Source organism: Chelonia mydas, chromosome 26 (genome assembly GCF_015237465.2).
Source record: "Chelonia mydas isolate rCheMyd1 chromosome 26, rCheMyd1.pri.v2, whole genome shotgun sequence".
NCBI classification, from domain to species: domain Eukaryota; kingdom Metazoa; phylum Chordata; order Testudines; family Cheloniidae; genus Chelonia; species Chelonia mydas.
The window spans coordinates 12,484,653-12,500,060 of NC_057859.1; the positions used below are offsets into that span (position 1 = coordinate 12,484,653).

General features: G+C 47.4%; 1 protein-coding gene and 1 long non-coding RNA gene across 4 annotated transcripts in view; one reads left to right on the top strand and one right to left on the bottom strand.

The window, feature by feature from the left end:
* The window catches only part of SLC4A5 (solute carrier family 4 member 5), a 123,670-nt gene that overhangs the window by 103,932 nt on the left and 4,330 nt on the right, over nt 1-15,408 (top strand). For 2 of the 3 annotated variants that reach the window (XM_043536244.1, XM_043536247.1), the window contains 3 exons: nt 1,092-1,265; nt 1,967-2,128; nt 9,417-9,484. In XM_043536244.1, coding sequence (XP_043392179.1) covers nt 1,092-1,265; nt 1,967-2,128; nt 9,417-9,484 — 404 coding nt within the window. Of the gene's footprint in view, nt 1-1,091; nt 1,266-1,966; nt 2,129-5,632; nt 5,718-9,416; nt 9,485-15,408 lie in introns of all 3 variants that reach the window. The other variant, XM_043536246.1, reaches the window with a different exon arrangement.
* LOC122463864 lies at nt 6,827-15,248 on the bottom strand. Its single transcript, XR_006287525.1, has 3 exons — nt 14,097-15,248; nt 13,195-13,251; nt 6,827-8,184 (listed from the first exon to the last, which is right to left on the bottom strand). It is a non-coding gene; the product is annotated as an uncharacterized LOC122463864 (long non-coding RNA).

Here is a 15,408-nt window from a genome sequence, read left to right on the forward strand (position 1 = left end):
GAAGGTCCTACGAAGTGCAGGGAGATTGACTCATCCAGACACATGGTTTATTGCCTGACTGATTAAGGGCTGTTCCTGGAAAGGAGAGGCTGAAATTTAATCAGGCCATATTTGAAATTACTAAAACGTTGAGCTTGAAAAGAGCCTTTGGCTCAGGACCAAGAGTTGGCCATTGTAAAAACATTCTGTGAGCGCCGCTGGATTTAACTGGCTGTGGACCCATGGATGCAGCAAAACCCTCCATGGGAATCACGCCCTCTTGCTTCACTCTGAGCTCTGGAGGGTGGTGTCTGAATGCAGACGTCCCAGCTCTTGTGGTGCTCAGATACTACAGTGATGAAGGTGGATAGGTAGAAGTGGGGTTGGGTCAGTTGGACAGGAGGATACACAGCAATTCCTTAAATGACCAGAATTTTTTGACATCCAATTCATGTTAACCCAAAGGATACTTTCAGTTTAAACATAGTGGGACAGAGTTTATCCCTGGTGTAATATCACTGACTGTAATGGTGTTATCGGAAAGGAATTTGGCCCATGGAGTCTTAATCACTTTGGTTTGTTTGTTTGTTTTGTTTTTGAAATGGAGGTTAAAGCTATATTTAAGCTAAAATTAGGCTCCAGGTTAATATGGTCTGAACTACAGAAACTATTTTAAGGCGGATGCTGTAGCTTTAGCTCCCGAGAGCATAAATACGAACTGAAGAGTTTGTTTGTGGAAACCACAGTTGAGTATTAGCACTGCACAAACAAGGAAAGATCATTTTCCTGGCTAATGCTTTATATAATTAGAACATGGGATTTCCAGAGCAGATCCCATTCCTGTCTCTAGCTGTGATCAATACCAGAGACTTCAGAGGAATGTAACCCCCCAACTCCTATCCAATAATTCACTTGGCCAGGCATGCAGTGATACATTTGGCAGGGAGGTAGACAGGGGCTGGATTTCCTTCCTGACCTCTAGTGACAATCAGTATATGCCCTGAAGCATGAGGTCTAATTACCCAGTCTTACCATGTGCAACCACAAACTGGATTGCAATGACCCTCTCCAGCTGAGAGGATGGCGAATAACGCACGCCTTTTCCCTGGCAGTTCTGGGACCGCTGCAAGCTCTTCCTGATGCCAGCCAAGCACCAGCCTGACTATGCCTTCCTTCGCCACGTGCCGCTGCGCCGGATCCACCTCTTCACCCTGGTGCAGATCATCTGCCTAGCTGTCCTCTGGATCCTGAAGTCCACTGTGGCGGCTATCATCTTCCCTGTGATGGTAGGACTACCACACAAACTCGGGGGTTCCTCGGGACAGCTGGTGTGGGGAGGGGGTGAGCAGCTGGGGTCCCCATGCAGTCCCCTCTGCAGGGATACAACCACTGATCTTCCTGGGCTTTGTCTTTATTTTTAAATAGAGACCAAAGCCTTAAGGCAGCAGGTCTGTTTTTCTGAGTGTCAAAAGCCTTCTCTCAGCAGGTCTTCCCAGCTTCCCCCTAGCTCAGCCTTTCACCCTATCCTTGAGTTGGGACTAAAGAGACTAGCTCATCTTCCTGGGATGCCGTCAGCACTCCACGAAGTGACCGGTATTAGCAGGTGCCTTCTCCCAAGATGAAAGGAGATGTCAGCCTGGTTCCAGTCATTCAGCACTTCTGATGCAGATAGATTACATTCCATAAAGTTTCCCACATGGGGAGTGTTTCATGTAACCAGCCACGGTTTTCTCTGGGGCTGCCAAGGTTCCATAGCATGTCCTGAAGGGACAGCCGCTTGCCTTGGTGCCCGCAGCCAGAAGCTCCAGGCCCCCTTCTCTGTTCTGCACTGGTCGGCCCTGCAGCTGCCCCTTCCCTAGTGTGTTTGTCGCTATAGCGCAAGTCAGAGTCTGTCCTGTTTTCTTCAATGGAATCTAGACATGAATCTGGATCTGTTCTGTCCATGTTGGCAGTGGTGGTTTAAATCTCTCTCCCTTTTCCCCCTTAGATTTTAGCCTTAATCTTAGTGAGGAAAATGCTGGATTTCATCTTTTCCCAACACGACCTGGCCTGGATTGATAACATCATCCCCGAGAGGGAGAAAAAGAAGGAAGACGACAAGAAGAAGAAGAAGAAAGGCAACAAAGGGGAAGAGGAGAGTGAGGATGAGGTGTGTCCATGCTTGGGAGGAACAGCAAGGGGCTTACAGTCCATTAGTGTTACAGGTGTTCAGGGATGTTAATGTCACTCACTGGTTCCAGTGCTCAGATAAGGCCCTTAGGATTCTCCCACTTGCACAGCAGTTCTGTTCTGAAAAATAGCTCTGTCCAAACGGTATTGTGAGGGTCCATGTTAATCGTGCCTCAGTTTCCCCATCTGTAAAATGGAGAGAACAATACAGACCTCCTTTGTAAAGCGCTTTGAGATCTACTCATGAAAGGTGCTTGAGAAGAGGTAGGTGGTGGTGGTCCTGTCTCTTTGATTTCCAGATTCAGTGTGCTCAGTTTCCAAGTTGAGAAGGTTTTTTGGGTTTTTTCAACCTGCCAAAGCTTGCAACTGGGAACTGAGAGTCAAGCAGGGTCTCTCTTGCATATCTCCCAGGAATAAAGCCACATTTTCCCCTCACGGACACCTGTGCAGACCTTCTGTGAAGAGCCCCAAATGCAACTGATTGCAATTGAAACAATTCTGTAGATGATGCAGAAGAAGCAATACAATCCAGCTCTCTCTCTCGGGGTCGGGTTGGCTCCGACGGGATAACAGGAATCAAAATCAGTAAATACCTGTTTATAGTACTAAATTGAGCAGGGCTCAACACAACCAGGGAGCAGATCTGCTAAGGAGGTACCATCTCTTACACAGTCACTCTTTGAGTAGAACCACACTTGGAACACAATTTGTTCCAAGTAGGGTTGCCAGGTGTCTGGTTTTCTACCAGAATGTCTGGTCAAAACGGGACCCTGGCGGCTCCGGTCAGCACCACTGACCGGACTGTTAAAAGTCCGGTTGGTGGGGTTGGCAGGCTCCCTGCCTGGCTCTGCTCGGTCTCAGAAGCAGCGACATGTCCCTCTGGCTCCTAGGCGGAGGGACGGCCAGGGGGGCTCTGTGTGCCGTCCCCACCCTATGCGCTGGCTCTGCAGCCCCGATTGGCTTGGAACCGCGGCCAATGAGAGCTGTTGGGGTGCCACCTGTAGGTGGTGGCACCGTGCAGACCTGCCTGGCCACACCTCTGCCTAGGAGCTGCAGTCGAGGGACATGTCGCCACTTCCGGGGAGCCTCTCAAGGTAAGCGCCGCCCCGATCCTGTTCCTCACACCCTCTCCCTCTCCCACACCCCAACCCCCTGGCCCAGCCCAGAATGCATACCCTCACCCAAATTCCCTCCCAGAGCCTGCACCCCACACCCTCCGCACCCCTGCCCCAGTCTAGAGCCCCCTCCCGCACCTGAACCCCTCATTTATGGCCCCACTCCAGAACATGCACCCCCAGCCCAGAGTCCATAGCCCCCTCCCACACCTAACCCACTGCCTCAGCCCAGAGCTCCTCCCGTACTCCGGACCCCTCGGTTCCACACCCCCCAGCCCAGAGCACCCTCCTGCACCCCTGCCTCAGCCCAGAGTCCCTGCCCTCACCCTCTCCTGTACCCCAATGCCCTGCCCCAGCCTGGTGAAAATGAGCGAGTGAGGGCGGGGAAGAGCGAGCGATAGAGGGACGGGGGTTGGAGTGAGCAAGGCTGGGGCCTCAGAGAAGGGGCGGGGTAGGGGGCAGGGCAAGGGTGTTCGTTCTTTTGCGATTAGAAAGTTGGCAACCCTAGTTCCAAGTCTCTCCAGTGTTGTTGCAGGGTTACAACAAACAACCTCCAGGCTTAGCAAACCCATTATCCCCACAATGAGGACACATGCCTAACATCCGTTAGCTCTAATGACACGTCTCAAGGGCTGTCTAGAGCCCTCTGCTGTTCCACAGTAACTTGGTCTACTTTCTGCGTCACCTGCGTAATAAAAGCACGTGGCTGAACTGACAAGACACCAGCTTTAGCCTTGAAAACCCTTAGCGGAGTTATGGATAGAGAGTGGGAGCTAAGGGAACCTCTCCTGTGGATTCTTCTTCTCACCGTATCGCTGAGACAGCTGCACTTCCCATAAAGAACTTTTAAGGCAAAAATGCGACCGTGACTAGCACCGCTTCGTGTTGTATAAATGGAAGAGAAGGGAAACCAAACATCTGATGGCTGGACTGTCAGCAAAGGGCCAGGAACAGAAAGGACTCTTGGGTACTGAATGCCCATGAACCCCTCCAACTACACTACCCCGTAAAAGGGAGAGTCACAAAGGGTAGTAGGCACCCGGCTTCAACTGGACTTGGGCACCCAGTGTCCCATTTGTGGCTGCCTGTCAGCATGCTTGGGAAGGGTGAGGGAGAGCACCTACTGGGGGCCCTGATTCAGGAAAGCACTGAGGCATGTGCTTAAGACCTTTTGACTTCACTGGGACTTAAGTGCTGTCTCGAATAGGGGCCTGGGTGAGCAGTTTGGGGATAAAGGATGATTTCAAATATGTTTTGAATGCTGTGTTCAGTTTTGGTCACCTCATCCTCAAAAGTCCTAGCAACCAAAATGATTAGAAGCCTCAAGGGAAGGACTTCAGTCAGGTGGGAGACTCAAGAGAATAATGAATTCAAAAACAATGCACTTAAAATGAATAGAAAGACCTGCTTTGTTAATTCAATGCATAATTAACCTGTGGAACTCACCTCTGCAGGATAGTATTGAAGCAGTTGTCTCCGTAAGACTCAAAGGAGGAGGCATTTATTTGACTAAAACTAGCAGTGACAGTTATATTACTAGCTAAGGTAAAAGTTACAAGGGCCATCAGGGCTTATGCTTTTGGGCATAAACTGATCACCAAACTCCTTGTGTTTAAGTATCTGGCTGAAATTTTGTAGACACATCCGAGCTTTACAAACTATGTGGTTTATTTCCCCATTGATTCTACCTATGTAGTCTCCCCTTGCCGTTTGAATTGGATACAATGGTTCTCTTCACTGCCTGTCTTAAACTGATGCATAGCATTCATTGTTAGAGAGCTGCCACATTCCCCTCACCTCCCCCAAGAGCTGGCTGCATTTTAGTGGAGGGTGAGTTCTGTGTGTAGGAGGATCTCATTTATCCAAATATCTCTGACCCAGAAATCTTGCTTATTCTAATCTTAGTTATGTCCACTTATGTGAATTATTTACCAAGTAATGTAACTCTCTCCTCCAATCCCCTTGTTACAGCCAGATGTTTCTGATGTCCCCAAACCATTTCAGATAAATGGTGTTACCGTAGTTTATGTGGGATCCTTTAGCATGAATGGCGTTAGAAATGTAAGCTATTGTTATGGGCAGGCAACATATTACCCTGATTAATGTTAATTGGTGTTACTGATGCTGATCTTTCCACCATGCAAATAGATACATACATGTCTAGGGTAGGATTTTCAATGGGAACTGGGTACCCAATCCTTTAGACTCCTTTGAAGATCCTGGCCTTCTGCCATATGCATAAGAAAGATTCATTTAATGCGGAAGGGCATCTGTGTTTTCATCAGCATGGGTATGTTTTCAGGCATGCTAACCCCGGACATGTCTGTATGAATCAATGTATTCACTGGCTCTTCCCGCTTTTTCCCCAGCCTCGGTTCCCAACTCCCTCAGTTATAAAGATCCCAATGGAACCCGTCCAATCAGACCCCCAAAATGGTATCCATTGCATTACCAGTAAGTACAGTGCTTAGGTTCCAACGTTACTACCATTTACTAACCCTCAACAACTTGCTCTATTTTGCGACTAATCAAAGTCTAACCAAAAGCAGGTGCTTGGCTTGTTTTGAAGCTGTAGATATGTCTAGATAAGAGATCCGCAAACAGGCTTGAGGAAAAGAACACACACGGATCCGTCAGCTGCTTTTTAGATCTAAACTTGATTTTAAAATTGTTTTGCTGCCTGAAAACTCCGCATTCTGGCCTAGAAATGCCAGAAACCTCTCTCAAGAACCTGTTCCTCTGGGGTTACCAGCCCACAGGCGGATCAAGAGCCAGGAACTCCGTTGTACTAATCCTGGCTCTGATACTGACATACTGCATGCCCTTAGGCAAGTCACTTTCCCATAGCGATGGGTGCGTTTATCAGAACCTGGATGGAGAACGGACCTTCTTGTGCCTATTTCCCCATATGTAAATATGCAGAGGATAACACTTTAGCTGCCCCATGGCAGGGGGGATGAGAATTTTGTTTGTTAATGGGTGTACAGTGTTGCACAAAGTGCACTGGTAAAGTGGAAACTGCTGCTTGCTGTTAAAGATTCAAACGTGCCAGACGGTTTGGGAGTCACGAGACCTGGGTTCTAGTTACCGTCTCCCTATGGGACGACAGGCAAATGACCAACAGCCAAAGGGGCCTCTGATTTTGGCTACCCAACTTCAGGCACCTCAGACGTGGTTTTCAGGAGTGTTGGGCACGTGCCGAGGTCTGTTGGAACTGCGGGTGCTCAGCACCAGAAATGACAGGTCCTTTTGGGGGAAATGTTCACTCTGTCTTCTCTGGGCCTGTCCCCTCTGTCATTGCAGCCTCGTACAGGAAGCCGTGACAGCCCAGGGAAATCATTAACCAAAGCTGCATTTGTGCACAATAGACTTGTATTCACGTGCATTTGTCTGGTTAAAGGTGACTCCCTTGAGTTCTTGAAAGCCAGCTGTGCTAATAGCCCTCCCCCTCTGCTGTCTCTCCTGTCCCAGGCTACTGCAAGTCAGAGGGTTTCCCGAGTCCTTCAGTAAAATGTTATCTTCTCACTTTGGGAAAGGAGGCTGGCTTATTTGGAATGTGTCTCTCCTGTCCCAGGCGACTGCAAGTCAGAGGGTTTCCCGAGTCCTTCAGTAAAATGTTATCTTCTCACTTTGGGAAAGGAGGCTCGCTTATTTGGAATGTGCCTTTTTCTGGGGGAGACTGGTGGAGAGCCAACGCTTGCTTCTGAATGTTCCCAAGTTCCGCTCCACTCCAACCTCCGCAATGGTGTTAGCTGCGTCCATCTCTCTTGTATGTGAATGGGCTGGAGGCACAGCGCTTGCATCCAGTTACTAGCAGTGTTTGTATTGGGAATTGCCAACTCCGCTGCCCTGCGAGGGGAAGGGCTGGGCCAAAATTCAAAGAGCCAGATTCCGAGGTGGAGTCTGAGGACTTAAAGCCGGCATCATTTACTGTGTGGTCTCCTCGGTGTGCGATCTCCACCATCTTCGACTCGCCCTCTTGGAATCCCTCAGGCTCAGTGGGCAAATTCCAGATGTGGTGATGTCTGGGGAGTGTTAAGTTACCCATCAACATGTCTAAGTTGGTGTAGGTTGCACGCTGAGAGACGCAGCAGAAGGCGTAAGATGCACCGGCTCTAAATTCAGTTACTGTCCTGTCTTTGGCCACTCATGTCCATCTGATCCACCTTATCCTATGAGATTCCTCTGATGTCAGCCATGTGGAGGCTGAACTTCTTAGAACCAAAAAATTATTCCACACTGTGGTATCCTGACACGTGAGCTGTCACAGCTTTTGCTGGGATATTAGGGAAAGGCCTTTAGTTCTCCTGGAAGAGAAATAAATGGTCAGTGTTCATGTCTGGTTCTCTGTAGCTGTCCTTGTTTACGGTTCCTTCTCTCTTTCCTCATGGTCGCTCTATGGGACAATCTCCTCTGGGGTTTCAGAAGGACTAAAGTACTTACGGTCACAACTCCCAGTGGGATTTGGGCACCTCTTTGCCTTAGGCTGCTTTGAAAACTTTAACCATAACATTTAATCTTCTGTTGGAAGGTGAATTGGGACTTGCCATTGTCGGCAACTAATGCGGACTCCAGGCTTTATCCAAATGGCACCGCATTTATGGCTTCCGGTTCCTATTTAGATGGAGATTCAGGATATTTATTGGCTCTCTAAATAGTCCTGTTTCCAGTGAGCCCGGACTCTCCCAAGTCCGTTCTCCAAGAGTGAAACTCCTTCAGTATCAATCCTCTGATCCATTGTCCTTCAAGTGTCACTGAGGCAATTGGCCTCCATTTTTGTTGCAAGCCTTGTAGAAACAAATTCTACTGATCAGTGGGTTGGCAATAGGCTACACAGGGCCTTTGGGCTTGAGACAGGTTTGAAGCCAGCCTGGCTAGATTGAGATGCAGAGCTGATACCATCTGAGGGGTGTTTTCTTGTCTATAAAAGAGAAGTTAAGAGTCTAGTTCTGTTCCCCATGGATAGAGTCCAGCATCATCATCGGCACTAGCTTATTGGCAATCTCAGCAGGAAAGCCAGCGATTGAATTGTGACGTGCGCTGAACTTCCCTTCCCTTTTGTCTGATAAACATGCCTTTCTTTCGTGGCTCTCCATCAAGAGGATCCCAGCAACACTGAACTTGGGAGCAGTTTGCATCTGGATTGAAAGGTTGAACCTCAGGCCTACAGTGTGTGGATTTTGTGGCTAGCTGGTGGATTTATTTTTCCTGTTTGTGAGGAAACCAATGCCAATTCTTTGAGCAGAATCCTGTTCCCATTGCAGTTAGGGAGAGTTTTGCCAGTGATTTCAATGGGATCAAGATTTGCCCCCAAAGAATAAGCACTTAAGTGATTTAGGAGCCTAGCTTCCATCAACTTTCAATGCAATTTAGGCTCCTAACTCTAAAAGCACTTTTGAAAATGGCACTTAGGCTCCTAAGTCACAGAGACACTTTTGAAAATTGCACCCTTTGACCCTACATTTACTAACTCACAGAGATTAGCTCCTTTTTGCTTTTCCTCTAGTTTTTTGTTATTTGCCCAAAGTTAAACTCCCTAAACCCACATTTTGCCACCTAAGTAAAAGTGGCTGGACTTTCAGAGTTTCTGAGCTCCCACAACTCCCACTGAAAGCGATGGGTGCTAGAGGCGCTCAGCAACATTTTACTTGGGTTCCTAAATCCTTATTTAGGCACCTAACTTGAGGCTTCCATGCTCGAAAAAGTGAGTTTAAAATTTTAAAAGGAAAACCTAGTCAGATGAATCCGGAATCAAAGAGCTAAAAGCAGCAGATTTCTGTATCCATGTCTCCCCTTTTGCATCAATTGATGATTTCCAAAGACACAAAAGCACCTCGACGTCCAACAGAGAGTTGGATGCTTAACTCCCATTTGCACCTTTGACGCTCACTCCCCTTTGTTGCCGTAGTCATTTAAAAATGCAGTATTTCCAATGGGTTTTTTTCTCCCACCAATTAGTGGGTGGAGAGAGATGACCATGCAATTCACTGAACTTATGGTTGAGGTCTCAGGACTCATTCCTGCATAGCCCCAGCTGTGCAGTGCAGCGCCAGCCTTTTCCCTCTAAATGGGATGGTCTCGGGGGATTTTTTTTGTTTTGTTTTGTTCCTTCCTCACCCTGAAACGGTTTCATATGCATCTGTTTCCCTTCAGGAAAGAGGTCCTCCAGCTGGAGCTTTGCGTTCTGATTCCTCTCCTAACGGTTCAGACTTGGATCGCAGGTAAATGACATTTAACAGGCTCATCATCCCTCCCCAGTGATAAGCCCTATCAGGCACCTCCATGAGTGTGAACGCCAGGCAGGAATCAGAATTGGTTCAGGCAACAGGAGAGGGTCTAGTTAGGAGCAACGAGGTGGAGTGAAGGGAGGGAAAACTCAAGGTGATCGGAGGAAGAAAAATTCTAACAATGGACTCTGTGGATGGAATTCACCCTTGTGCCAGCACAAGGGCCCATCGGCCACTTAAATCACAGGGGTTTAAATGGGGCGTCAGGCCTGTGCTTGCCTTCTGCAACGGGGTGATTTATGGGTCACGAGGTATGACTGCAGCTTGAGCAGACATACCTGAGCCAGCTTGAATCTAGCTAGTTTGGATACCAGAGCAGCGAAGCAGATTGAAGCTAGCTTGGGTATGTCTACACAGGCTGCAATAACTCCCCATCATTGCTGAGAGAACATACCCTAAAGGGTATAAATCGCCTCTCAAGGGCAGTTGTCACCCCCTTGCTTGGGAGATTTAAAACAAAGCTAGATAAAAGCACTGTCTAACTTGCTGTAGGAAGCACTGCATCGGCCAGCGGATGAGGCTAGAAAACAGACTGTCTGTGGCCCCGTACCATGGCTGATGGTGCTTGAATGAGCCAACACACTGCTACAGTATGTTGGAGAAATGATGTCTGAGTTCAGTTAGGGGGTTGGATGTGTGTCTGTCGATAACAAAGAGTAGGAAATAAGTCTCTGGGTCCCCTGAATCATACAATCCCTTGTGACCAGACCAAGTGTATGATGCTGGTTCAAATCCAGCACAGGTTGTTGCTGTCTGCTGGCCCCGCGGTGCCTGTGTTGGCCGAGCTGGGAGATCTCAGTCTGATTTCAAAACTGTCAAGAGAATTCACATGAATTGATCCCTTCACTGGTAGAGAAGCCAAGGACTGAGCTTCCTCCCTCTCTTGCCTGGTGAGTCCTTCCATGGCAGGGTGAGAAAAGCTTGTCAATACTACACCTATTCTGCAGATAAAAAGAGGACGTTAGCCTCCAGGGCTGTGACCTGCACACCGGTCCCTGCTGTTTCTTTCTAGGTCCCCTATGATCTGTTGATTTCTAGGTTTTGGGCCCCCTTCCTTTGCTTTGATTGATTCTACCCACCAGTCCCAGTTATCAAATAGGCTGATGTGTACCCACCAGCATGAAATTCGTGATGCCCACAAAGAAAATGGGGATTGGTGTTCCTGTGTGTACTGCGTTTGTAGTACCAGCTGTCAGGATCTTCTTTCTGTGTACAGCACCTTGCCGTCTTTTCCCATTAGTGTGACTATATTCAGATGTTGTGACTTATGGAAATAGGTAAGCAGAGATTAAACTTCCAAACGGGAGTCAGTGAGAGTTAAAGATAAGACATCAGTCTTGCGTTCAGATTTTTCTGGCTTGTAGGTTTTTTGCTGCACCATTCCAGATATATGACATTAGCTAGGTTCTGAAACGCAATGAGTCAAATTCAGCCCTGGTGTAACCCCAGTGAGTCTGTTCTGAAACATGACATCTTGAAGATCAGATGGAACTTTTACGCAAAGGGACGCTGTCCCATTAAGTTGGTCTCGTTGTTTTGGACTTCGTAAAAATCTAGCCTTTATTAAACAAAAAGGCTGGTACAAATGATTCCATAATGTTTTTTTAATTTTAATTCTAATGGAAACTTGGCTTTTTAAAGCCAATCAGGATCCCCCTTACATCGCTAAAGATTGCAGCATTGGATTTGATGCATGAGATCCTGAAGGTGAAATTGATCAGAACCTGATTGTTAGCAAAAATTAAATTGATCGGTGTGTCTTCGTTATCCCAAATGAGAGACATGCAACAAGCAAAGGGTGCAAATTAGACTCTTTTTTCTTTCTGATTTCATAATCAAGGTCTCATTTGTAACATAAGTATGGAAATTTGTTGGATTTTTTTCTAATTAAACACTGGTTTCTTTAACCTCATTAGAGAGAGTGAAGTGGCACTGTTCTCCCAAAGCTAAAGAAAATTTGACTTGAATCAGGGTGAATAGAGACATGAGCGGCCTTCACTGTTTTGCCAGCCAGAGTGGAAAACGTTTTCAGCCCCCTCCTGCCTTCCCCACCTTCCTCAGTGGCCAAGCAAAAATTAAAACCAGGCAGTCAGTTGGTTTGGCAACCCACTCGCCCACCCTCTAGAACTGGCCCTGAATAGGGATATGTCTGTCCCATACCTAAATTGCACTGCTGTGTAGATTTCAGAGTAGCAGCCGTGTTAGTCTGTATCCGCAAAAAGAAAAGGAGGACTTGTGGCACCTTAGAGACTCACAAATTTATCTGAGCATAAGCTTACGTAGCCCATGAAAGCTTATGCACAAATAAATTTGTTCGTCTCTAAGGTGCCACAAGTCCCCCTCTTCTTTTTGCTGTGTAGATGTTATTGTTTATCACAAAAAGTGGACACTAGGGGGTAGCAGTTAAGCTTTACTAAGAATGTCATCATGGAAAATTTATCCCAGCGGCACGTTTTACATCGGCGCAGCCCACTTTCACGAAGGAATTGCAGATACACCTGGGCAAAACCACTAAAACCCCAGCGTAAACAGCCGCACCGATGGGTGCAGGCGAGAGGAGCATTGGGTCTTCTCTCCAAAAGTTACTGGGTTGCCAGACAGATTCCAAACAGCCTGGTCATTTAAGTCACAGCTATTAAAGGTCACAGAGTTTAATGACTGAAAGGATCACCAGATCACCTAGTCTGTCCTGCATATCACAGGCCACCAATACCGCACCCAGCACCCACACATTATTCATTCATTACGCTGTTCAGAACCGCTGATGCGATCAAAAGGGGGGGGGGGGCACAACCTTAATCTGTAGCACCTCCTGCTGTGTCAGTCCACTCCTGGGATTCCCCCCCACCTCTGCCAGTGCACCAGAGTCCTAACTCATGGAATCCCCTGCTCTTCCAGCCCAGGGCTCCCGCCCAGAGCTTGGAGCTGACCCACAGCACCCCTGCTATTCCTATCCGCTACGGTTTTGTTGTTGCCATAGCAAATCAGACCATGGCATATCAGATCATAGCAGATCATGTCGCCAGAGCAGATCTCATCATTCAGAGAAAGGAGTGGGGGGAAGGGAAAGCCCAACCATAATGCACCTGCGAGGTTGCAGAATGCTGCACATAATGGAAAAAAAATGTCCTTCCTGCTCCTTGCTCTGCTGAGTGCTGACCTTTGACGTAGCAAATTCCCCAGGCTGTCTGTGTATCTGGCACGGGCAGGTAATCTGGTATTTCTGCATCCCCCTTGTCATGCAATATCTCTCCACTTTCCAAAGTGGCACATGGAGAACTAAGCCCCATTGGCGCTCTCTGCTCTCCCTGCAGCTAACAGTCCACGGGCCACGCTGCAAATGCGTCTAATCAGGTGGTGTAGTGTGACATGCAGGTGTTTTAGTGGGATGGGCAAAGTTCAAAAGGCCTGTAGGTCAGGTCAGATCAGAGACTGGGCCGAATTATCCAGAGCTCAACAAAATTTGGGCAGGAACTCTTGCTGGAGAGAACTTTCACTTGTGAAAATTCTAGTATCTCCACTTCCCTGTTGGGCCAGAAATACCCCAGGAAGACGCTTTCCCCTCTGGTAGTTTAAAAGAGCTAGTCCCAGAATGAATCTAGGGAGCTAATGCTACAAATGCCTGTAGATAGTAGAATAAATACCCGGAGGGATGATTGGATGTGTAAGACAGAGTAGATGGGTAGGATGTGTGAAAATGCCTAAAAAGGAAACAAGAAAAGTTTTAAGTTTTTTTGTTTTATGAAGTACCAGTTTTTTTCCTCCTTCAAATCTGAGTATAAGGTGAAGGTTTCTTCATATTTTCCTTCAACTCTTAGTGCGGTACAGCAGACCGGTCCAGGAGAAATGGAATGGAGTTACAAAAGGGAAGGTTTAGACTGAATACCAAGGAAGAGCTTCCTAGCAGTGAGATGTGGAATCTTCTCCAGAGGGTAAAGGGTTGGGAGCCCCTTTGCTTGGGCCATTTGTAACTAGACTGGGCAGCGCACTAGGAAATGCCCCATACGCAATAATTGTGCATTGGCAAGGGGGACGGACCAGATTGTCATTGGCTTTGATCCTTCCTTTGATGGCAATTTTCAAGATTTGGCTCTAAATCTGTACAAAGCCTGTCCCCAATCCTTCCTTTCCAAAAACTTGAATGCTTCGTGCGGCAACCATACAGCTGGATTTTGGGAGCTCATTTTGGGAAGACCATCCCCTTATTTGAATGAATAACTGTGTCCCACTTTGAATTCATTGGGTTGTTGAACCTCTGGTTCTCTTGTCTCCTCCTTTCTTACTCCTGCTTCACGTGAAGGTTTTGACCCTGATACAGAAGCCCTTTCACTTCAGAGCACCCTCATCTGCATAATAGCAGCACTGCCAGCCCCCGGCACTTGAAACAATGAATGGGCTTAAAAAGCATGAGATTTTTTAAAATAATTTTGGATTTGTTTTTCTTTCTGCTCTTAAGAGGCTTTAGGTTCATGTTTTCTTGCCTTTCTCCTCAGCCATGAGCACTGGAAACTTCCTCTCTATTTTTAATGAAAGCTGAGCTTCTCACCTCATCACATGATTCCAGGAGCTGGGGCTTTAGGGAAAACATCAGGTATCCAAGACTTGTAATAAAATCGTGAGAGTTGGCAACACTGAAATAGAAAGAAATGGGCCTGAGCTATACCATTCAGGTTCAGATCCGCCACAGTTCAGATCCAGGGTTTTGGTTGGGCCTACAATAAATATGGTGGGCCATTCACAGAGTTTGGATCTGGTCTTCCCCAGGATTGTTTTGCCCTGGTGCAGGTGTTGACTGGCTGGGTCACAGGCCAAGATGCTACTCTGCAAGTATTAGATGCAGTGGTTGTGCAAACTGAACAGTGTGATTCTTAGCATCTCACATTTCTAGCACCTTGAAGCTAGTACACTAGCTCTGTAGTGCATTGGTTAGCTGGCATTCCCAGACACATAGTGAGGGGTATAGCATGAGTTTCTAGCCCTGGTGGTTCATGAGAGATCGTACCATGGAATGTTTACTGGTGCCTTGGCCTTTTTTTGTTTTTGTTTTGGTCTGATCCATTTACCAGTCAGGCCAGGATGCTTTCAGCACCACAGTCTCTCCTGGCATCTGGAGGTTTGGTTTGGGGTCAGTTCTAGTACTCTGGTTCGAGTGCATATACCTGGCTGACATTTGCACTCAGTGAGACACGTTTAGCTCCACTTCACATGTGCCCTGTTTAAATGCTGAGCTTTTTTTCACGGTGATGGAATTTCTCCAGCCAATGGGATCTGCATTGTTGATTGATTGTCTAGTGCATACGAAAGCTTGTTGTTCTTGGGTGGGAGTTTCAAAGGTAGCTCCATGACTTAGGCGCACAAGTCCCATTGACCATAGCTTCTCTACGGCTTTGTTTAGCCCTCTGTATATTGGAGATACTTGCCTGTCTTTGAGGTGTGTTGTGAAAATTCTGGCCTAATTTTCAGAAGTGCCCAGTCATTGCGGAAGCCATCATTTTTGGGTCCCAGCTTGAGACACGCAGGACTTCATTGGCCAAGGGGGCAGATGAGCATTGTTGTTCAACTATGAATCAGCTGGTGCCCTATTGTCAGGGCCCTACCAAATTCAGGGTCCATTTTGGTCAATTTCACGGTCATAGGATTTTTAAAATTGTAAATTTCATTATTTCAGCTATTTAAATCTGAAATTTCATGGTGGTGTAATTGTAGGGGTCCTGACCCAAAGAGAGAGAGAGAGGGAGGGAAGGAGAGGGGGAGAGAGAGAGTGTGTGTGTGTAGGGGGGGGTCACAAGGTTTTTGAAGGGGGGGTTGCAATGCTGCTACCCTTGCTGCTGCTGCCCGAGCTGGGTGGCCAGAGCGTG